The sequence below is a fragment of the Hibiscus syriacus genome, unplaced genomic scaffold (genome assembly GCF_006381635.1).
Source record: "Hibiscus syriacus cultivar Baekdansim isolate YM2019G1 unplaced genomic scaffold, ASM638163v2 tig00005582_pilon, whole genome shotgun sequence".
Lineage (NCBI taxonomy): Eukaryota > Viridiplantae > Streptophyta > Magnoliopsida > Malvales > Malvaceae > Hibiscus > Hibiscus syriacus.
Genome location: NW_024062062.1, coordinates 419,805 through 428,980, shown reverse-complemented (window position 1 = coordinate 428,980; position 9,176 = coordinate 419,805). Strand labels below are relative to the sequence as shown.

At 37.2% G+C, this 9,176-nt stretch overlaps 1 protein-coding gene across 1 annotated transcript; it reads right to left on the bottom strand.

Moving 5' to 3' along the window:
- Window positions 1-3,638: 3,638 nt before the first annotated feature.
- LOC120199840 (protein SLOW GREEN 1, chloroplastic-like) lies at window positions 3,639-5,047 on the bottom strand. Its single transcript, XM_039200836.1, has one exon. It carries the CDS (start codon window positions 4,932-4,934, stop codon window positions 3,921-3,923), a length of 1,014 nt encoding a protein of 337 aa, XP_039056767.1. The 5' UTR covers window positions 4,935-5,047; the 3' UTR covers window positions 3,639-3,920.
- Between the last annotated feature and the right edge of the window lie 4,129 nt (window positions 5,048-9,176).

Genomic DNA, 9,176 nt, shown 5'->3' with positions numbered 1-9,176 from the left:
GTTACTCACCTACTTTGCATCGTACATTTGTTTCCTGAGATGTAACCTTCTTTGAAACGGAACCATATTTTTCAACAACTCATCTTCAGGGAGAGATTCTCAATGAAGATGAGAACCTCAAATACCCTCCTTATTATTCCACCACCCGATCCTAATCTACTACAAAATTTTCATACAAATGACATCCTCATAGTCCCCTCACAACAGCCACCTAATGACATCCTCATAGTCCCCTCACAGCAACCCTCTTCCCAGCAGCACAATGATGATCCTAGTTTGCAGAAACAACAACAGCTTGCTACAAAGCTTGCTCCTGAAACTCAGCAACTCTGTGCTCCTGAACTCCGGGTTTATTCAAGGTGTCATTACTCTCCTGAAATTGACATAGCAGTGCCAAATTCATCTACAACCGTGGACTGTTCTACAACAGAGGTAACCCCTGATTCTCCATCTATTGATCTCCCAATTGCTATTCGAAAAGGTGTAAGGACCTGCACCCAACACCTTATCTCTCGGTTTGTGTCTTATGGAAATCTATCCAAGTCATACAAAAACTTTGTGACAAATATTGACCATGTAAAAACTCCAAGGGATGTGAAGGAAGCTCTTGAATCACCCGAATGGAAACATGATGTAATGGAAGAAATGAATGCTCTAAAAAACAATGGAACATGGGAAATCTCGGATCTACCTGAAGGAAAAAAAACAGTAGGCTGCAAATGGATTTTCACCACCAAATTCAAAACTGATGTAACTATTGACAGGCACAAGACTCGACTTGTGGCAAAGGGATTCACTCAGACATATGGGCTCGATTATGATGAGACCTTTGCACCTGTTGTCAAACTTAATACTATTCGGGTTCTTCTATCACTTGCTGCAAATCTTGATTGGCCTTTGACTCAGTTGGACGTTAAAAACGCCTTCCTAAATGGTGAATTGACCGAGGAAGTGTATATGGACTTTCCACCAGGATTCGAAGAAGAAAAAGGTCGGGTATGTAGGTTAAAGAAATCACTATATGGGTTGAAAAAGTCCCCAAGAGCTTGGTTTAGTCGATTTGTCAAGGCTATGACCAGCAGGGCATATACCCAAGGACAAGCTGACCATACCATGTTCTACAAACATTCAAAGAAAGGTAAATGCTCCATCCTTATAGTCTATGTTGACGATATCATTCTAACAGGAGATAATTCGAATGAAATCAGATGCCTAAAAGAGTTCCTTAACACTGAATTTGAGCTTAAGGACTTGGGAAATCTAAAATACTTCCTTGGAATGGAAGTAGGAAGGTCTCGAACAGGTATCTCCATCTCTCAACGAAAATATGTTCTAGATTTACTGAAGGATACTGGCATGTTAGGTTGCAGACCTGCAGAGACCCCGATGGAATTCAATTTGAAACTTGGAAATAATGAAGATGGAGAGGAAGTAGACAGGGGGAGATATCAACGACTTGTGGGAAAACTTATCTATCTATCCCACACTCGTCCTAACATTGCTTTCAGTGTGAGTGTTATCAGCCAATATATGCATAACCCAAGGGAGAAACATCTAGAGGCTGTCCATAGGGTGTTGAGATACTTGAAGGGAACCCCGAGTAAGGGCCTATACTTCAAGAAAACAAATAACCGATATGTAGACATCTACAAAGATGCTGATTGGGCAGGTTCGGTGAATGATAGAAGATCTACAAGCGGTTACTGCAGTTACGTGTGGAGTAACCTTGTGACGTGGAAAAGTAAAAAACAATCTGTTGTAACCCGTAGTAGTGCTGAAGCTGAATATCGAGCTGTGTCACATGGTATATGCGAGGGAATTTGGATACAACGACTAATGAGGAAATTAAAAATGCCTCACACCAGACCTATGAAACTGTACTGTGACAATCAGGCAGCAATGAGCATAGCATACAATCCGATTCACCATGATCGTACCAAACATGTAGAAATAGATCGCCATTTTATCAAAGAAAAGATCGAATCAGGGGAAGTATGCATAACCTACCTACCAACTAAACAACAAATTACAGACTTGTTTACCAAGAGCCTAAACAAGAACATGTTTGATGATCTCACTAGCAAGCTGGGTTTGATGAACATCTATACACCAGCTTGAGGGGGAGTGTTGGAATTCCTAGAATCAAGGAACAATATCTTTTTTCTTAATTCTAGGAGTTTGCCTTATGTAAATAGTCAACTAATCTAATTCCCTGATCTTAGGAATTATTTCCTAACTTAGAGTAGTTCTTCTTTATAAATTGTAATTTACGTTTAGAGCAATAAAGTAAGAATTTCATTTCTTCTCACATTTGTTCAATATGAAAGGTAAGGGACGAAACAAAGTCTAAATGTCATTTCAACTTATGCTTGTTAAAAATTAATGAAATCTGATAAAACAATAAGAATCTATATTACTGTGATCCAACAACCATGAGCACGAGTGCACGACTCAACTAATGATTCACAAGAAATTCATCCGACTTTCGCATGCACTTGCCAATCATAAAACATGGCAGTGCCAATGAAACTATGATTAAGATTTGTCAACCTTCACTCATTGTATATGACATCTTCTAACTGGAAAACAACAAGCAGGAAATATTGGAAATGCAGGCAATTGGTTAGTTTAGTGCAACCTTTAGCATGCAAGGAAAACAGAAGTGTAAACAAAACGAGTTGCCAATTAAGTGTCACAGAGAATCTCAGATTATGCATGAAGCAAGAATTGGCATAGGCTCATGCAGCCCATCATTCACCAGAGAATAGAACCTAATCCAAGGTTATCGACAGGTTTTAACCTACAGGTTCACTAAAATGCCACAATGGTAAAGGGATTGCAGTCTGGAAAATAGATGAAGAGCCATTTACCACAAGAATAAACAAAATTAATTCAAAATTCCTACAATGCGTAAGAGGAACACAACCAATTAACAATCATTATCTTCACTCCATTTTTCTTTTTCTTCAGGCAGAATCCCAAATTTTGTGCATTCACACAGTCCTCTTATATAAACAAAATCACTTCTATTAAATTCTCACTAATCACAACAACCTCAGGATATATCAACTATGTTGAAACATCAGTTTAAATGGCTATCATAAAGCAATATCTATCATGTTAACCATTCTAATCATACCCAACAAAATATTGAGCCCAATACATACACACATCCTAAACTGCCAACTTTACATTAAAGCCCAATGTAAAGACATCAATATATTCTTCCATTAGCCACTGCAACTTCTATGAATTACTCTCATAAGGTTATCATGACATTAATATAAGTAGGATTGTTCATGAACTGCAGCTTTATCACTTCATTTATGACCATAAGTACAACACCCAAGCAGTGGACTGGAAGCCACTCAATGACTGATCAACCCTTTATTATGGCCATACATAATCAACAAAGAAGTTTATGTAACAAAAAGCATCACTATCATCATAATTAGTTTAAAATGTAGTGAGAGCAAGGTAATTCCATACATTCAGGGAAAGCTTACTTGAAAGTAATTACTTCAACAAAGCCGGGAATTCAAGGATCGGTAGTGAAGATCGTAATAAAAGCAGGTTTTCTGATTTGTAATCATCATTCATTATTATGAACCGTCATTTTTCAAAGGCCAATTACCAGTGATGAAGAAACATTTATATACATGATTGTAAACCAACTAGAAAGGATAAAAGGAGCTTGAAGTTAACTTCCATATTAGATAAAGCTTAGCTCAACCAAGCAATGTTTAACTTTATACTAAACCCAAAGAATTATGTAATGCAACATTGAATAAAACAGAAGGCCAAAAGCTCAACTGTTGCAAACAAAACTTAAAGAGAATTAAAAGGGAAAAAATAAGAGGAAATAATTCTAAACAAGAAAAAGGGACCTTTTTGAATGAACAAAACAAAACCCAGGTCTCTCAACGCTTACCTGCGCCTTCCCTTTCGGCCTTTTCGGCGTAAAGCTTAGTCGCCAGCATGTTATCAACAAAGTACTCCCTGTATGGATGATTTTTAGGAACAAGTTTCCTGAACTTTTCAAACTGTTTTTCAGCTTCATTTTTCTTCTTCAATAAAGTGTAGATAATCCCCATGCACAAATATGGCCTGAAATCCTTTGGATCTTCCTTAACCAAAGCTTCATAAACCTTCAGAGCTTCCGAATGTCTCCCTTCAATGACCCGGATTTGCGCAATTAATAACTTAAAATCCCTATAATCCTTCTTTTTATTCTCTTTATTGCACTTTTCCATCGCGCCTTCAATTCTCTTTTCGAGTTCTTTCAATTTTTGACCCGAATCCGAATAGGCCATTACGAGGCCGTGAAATGCTTCCACACGATCTGGGTCTTTAGCTAATATTTCTTCGAACTCCTTCTTGGCCAACTCGAAATCGCCGGCGTAGCTGTGAATTTGGGCCTTTAACATCGGCCATTCGGGGTCTTCGGGTTGAAGCTGGATCAAACGGTTGATGACTTCGGTTGCTTGTTGGAGTTTCTTCAATTTTAGACGGACTTCCATGAGAGACCGTAGAGATTCAACATCATTCGGGTTCTTCCCTAACTTTTGTTGGAGGGTTTTTTCTTGATCTTGTAAGGAGACACCCGAGTCTGTCGAGGAGGTCCCCACGGTGGGAATCGACGACAGCGAGGCGAGCGCGGGTTTGACGTGGAAGCGCGCGAAGAAGAGAGCGGCGGCGGCGGTGAAAGAAATGCAAGTAGCCTTCAGGAGAGGCGTCACCGCTTGGAGAACCGAAGGCTTCGGGGGATCATAGGAAGAAGATAAAGCCTTGATGGAGGGTAATTTGAATGGTGACGATGAAGACGAAGTCCTGAAGGAAAGGGAGGAGATGGGTTTCGGGAAATACGGACGGTGGTGATTGAAAGATAAGCGGAGAGGCTGGGGATGGCACTGTAGGATAGCCAAAGACTCCATTGTTGTAAAGAAAGAGAGACCTTTTCTTTGTTTTTCTCCCTAAAAGACAGGTAGATGATAACGAGATGGAGAAGGGAGGAGCGGAAAAAGTTCAAAATCAAAACCCCTTCGAGCAACGGAGAAAGTGGATCATCCCAAAATGCGTGGCGACGAGATTTGTTGGATTATAGTAGTTGGAACTTGTCTTGTGGGCGTGACAACTTTCAATGGTCATTTTAAGAATATTTTATCTATAAATGAGTTTGATTAGTTAATAGAGTTATATGTAAATTGAATCATGCAGTTATGGGAAGAATATTTCAGGAAATTTTCGGGAGATCATTTTCTTTCTGATTACTCTGATATTAATGATTCGAATTCAGGTTCGTCTTCATATGAGAAGCGGGTGAAATAGTCAATAAAGTTAATTCTTGATCAATATAATAAGATGAAAACGGAAGAGAAGAAGAAGAAGGAGAATGAATAAATGAATGAATGAAGACTTAGAAAATCGACGTAGCAAACGACTTATCAAGAGGAAAAAATAGAGGAAAAGTTGTTTATTTTGTTCAAAAATGTTTTAAATATATGTATTAATTTGAGTTTAGTTAAATATGTGTATAAATTTGAGTTTAGTTAAATATATGGTTATTGATACTGATAAATTATCCAAAATAGGTACAAAACACAACATTTGAAGCAATACAAATACGAAGGTTTATCGACCCGGTCGATATTTTGGAAGATGTGGACATTTCTTCCTGTTGTGGCCTTCACCTCTACAGTGGTCACAAAGCTTTTGCAGACCTTGCTCTCATTGCAAATCATCCATATCAGTATGAATTCGACTAGATTTAGGATAACCCTTTAACTTCTTTCGTAATTATGGATTGGGCAACCATTCATTAGAAATAGTTGGTGGCCAATATGTAGCGTTTAGGAGATACTTGAATTCAAAAATATATATGTTGCTCATAATATGCAAGTTATAACAACCATCAAGATATGAGTATGGGTCTATATTGATATGCATATATGCAGCAACCTCGTGAATGCATGGGTATCTAAAGACTTGAAATCGAACACAGTCACACTATCTTCTATTCAAATTACCAGTGCATGTGGTAGAATTCCCACCCTCTTGTGGTCGAACAAGTGTTTGGACAATGTAATCAGAATCGAGTTTGGTGAAATGATGAAAATACATTGATGTTGTATGTGTTTGATTTTTGTTCATTACTTTCTCCAGATCTGGAGCCCAATTTGCCTTCGTTGATCATTGCCTACAGTTGGGCAAATTTGTCTGCCCGTAGTTTACCCAATCTGAAGTAAGTCTCCAGAACAATACTTGCTACCGGAATCCCTTTATGTACTAAATTGATACATTCGTTAAGATTGGTTGTCATATGAACATAACGTCGACCCTAATCTTTATATATTTGTGACCATCTTTCTCGAGGTATTTCAGCTGCAAAGTTATAAACCTCTTGTCCATATTTCCTCAGATTTTACAACCTTGCTTGGAAGTTAGGTTGAAGTAAAGCGTATCCTGAAAGAAGTTATATTTAAGTATAATAATAAATAAAGAACATAAATGAAGGGAAAAATAAGTTACCCATGTTGATAATTTTTTTCTTGATCTTCTTATTCTTAAACCTTGTCATAGTATTTGATAGAATATGACGAATGCAATATGTCGGGAATGCATGGGGAGGTGACCACCTACTTTTCAATCTATCAATCGTGGCTAACAACCCAGGTGAATGGTCAGAGATCATACAAAATCCCATATTAAGTGACAATATGGGAGCACAAGTTTGATAGAAAGAAATTTCATGTTTCTTCTTACTCATTTTTAATGATGGAAATGGCAATGGGGACAATGTTTCTATCACCATCTTGTGCAATAGCTATCATCGGGACGTGTTTGTATACGACATATAGAAAAGTACCATCCACTTGAACCATTTGTTTGCAGTAACAAAAACCTTCAATGGATGACTTGAAAGCACAAAACAAGCCTTTGAAAACTCTCTTCCCTGGGATAACATGTCCATCAAACGTAGTCGCAGGATAAGTATAAGAGCGAACAATGGTTCCTAGGATGAAGAATTCCATTGCGTGCAACATATGTTGAAGCTCATTGTACGACTAATCCTAATCACCGTACCAAAGTGTCATAGCTTTCTTTTTCACCATCCACGCCTTCTAGTAAAACTGAATATAACCAAATGTATTTCAAATTGATGCCACTATCATTGAAAATGGGATCATTGTATTTTTCTCCATCAAAAGCCTAACTTATGCATATATGACATCAGAATCCAAGTGTTTTTGGTCTTGTGTCATGGACTTCAGCATGCAACTGTTCTGGTTACGAAACATTGTGACTTTCCACAATATCTTTCACTATAGGTATGACACATGTATCATTCACTTACATCCGACATTGTTGTTTACACACCTAATAAGGTATGTCTTCTGATCAGACTCAACAATAGTGAATTCTATATGAGCTTTTAAACAAACTCTGTTGAGTTAATCGAATGACGAAATTGGCCAAGAGGGGGGTGAATTGGCAATAAAAATTTTGTGGAAGCTTTTGCAGAAAATTGAAAGTAATTGCACAGCGATTTACAGTGGTTCAACTTTCTCAAACAAAGTCTACGTCCACTACCTTAGCTATCCACACTAAGGATTTTCCAACAAATTCACTAATTTGTTCTTTCTTTTGAGGCCAAAGAGATAACCTTACAATTCCCTCAAGAGTATACCCCAACTCTTGAGAACACTCTTTTCTCAAAGAGAAGATTACAAATTTGCAAACTTACAAGAAAACCTCACAAGGTAAGATGTTTGCACAATTCTAGAACAAAGAAAAGAACACTCAAAGATGAATACAACTGAGCACAAAAAGTGTTCTTGAAAGCAAAATGAATATTGAATGAAAATGGGCTTGAAATGCTCAAACTTGAGGTTTGATGCTTTCTCTTTGATTCTCTCTTGATTCTAGTTGCTTGATGTTTCTTGTTATTGATCAATGGCTTCTAAGCTTGCTTAAATACACCTTGGATCACTTCTGAACGTTGGGGATAATTAGAGAAGATATTATAGCCGTTTTAGTGTGAAAACATTTAATAAAACAGCTTGGACAGTGGGGGGAATCGGTTCCCTCTCATAGGGAATCGGTTCCCTAAGTGTAAAATTCAAATATTTCGACCGTTGAACAGGGGGAATCGGTACCCCCTTGGGGGGAATCGGTTCCCTCCGAGCATTCTGGAAATCTCGGAGCCAAACCATTCAGGGGGGAATCGGTTCCTCCTATGGGGGGGAATCGGTTCCCTCTGAGCAATCTGGAATTTTTGGCTTTGAATTGGTTCGAAATACTTTATAAGATTATTTTGAAATTGTTTTATGATTAAAACTTAATTTTACACTTAAGTAAGGATCAAAAATGATTTTTGAAATATTTGGAGTAATGTTTTGATATTCGAATAGTTATATCGAATATACTTAGAAAATCGTTTGGAAAATCTTTTAACTTAATTTGAAAATCTTAAAATCCATTTAACTTAATTTGTTATATCGAAATATTAAAATGTTTCAACAATCTCCCCCTTTTTGATATAACAAAACATTTTAGTAATTTTAAGATTTTTGAAATCAAGTTTTGAAATTACTCCCCTTACTTTAACACCACTTCAATTTATTATGTAAAACATTAGCACTTATTCTTCTCCCCCTTTTTGTTAAATCAAAAAGTCATTGTAAAACAAGGTTTTGAAAATTATTTAGCCAATTGATTTATTAATTATAAGCTTAAGCTGCTAAGATCACAATCAAAAGAGAGGTTAGCCATTAGTTTCATAAATCAATATTCATAAATAATGTGATATGGCAAAATTGGTCATATTGCTAATGATAATGTAAATGATGCAAAAATGAATTAAACACACCAAACATATAAGTTCACACCATTCATAAATCCAAAATCCAACAATCCACAAAATCAAACAATTCAAAATGTTGAAACAATATTCATTTTGTTCAAAGTTTTAAAGCTAAACATAAAATCAAGCATCCGGATCGGTAGGAGGAAACGGGCTCGCATAGCAGCCATTTCATGAGTTAGTTCAGTGATACGAGCGTTGGTTGATTCATTGTTTGCACGCATCTCCCGAAGAATCTCTAATTGTTGAGCTCCCATTGTGGATAAATGGGACTCTATAGAGGAAAAGCGCGAGTCCATGGTAGCGTATCGGA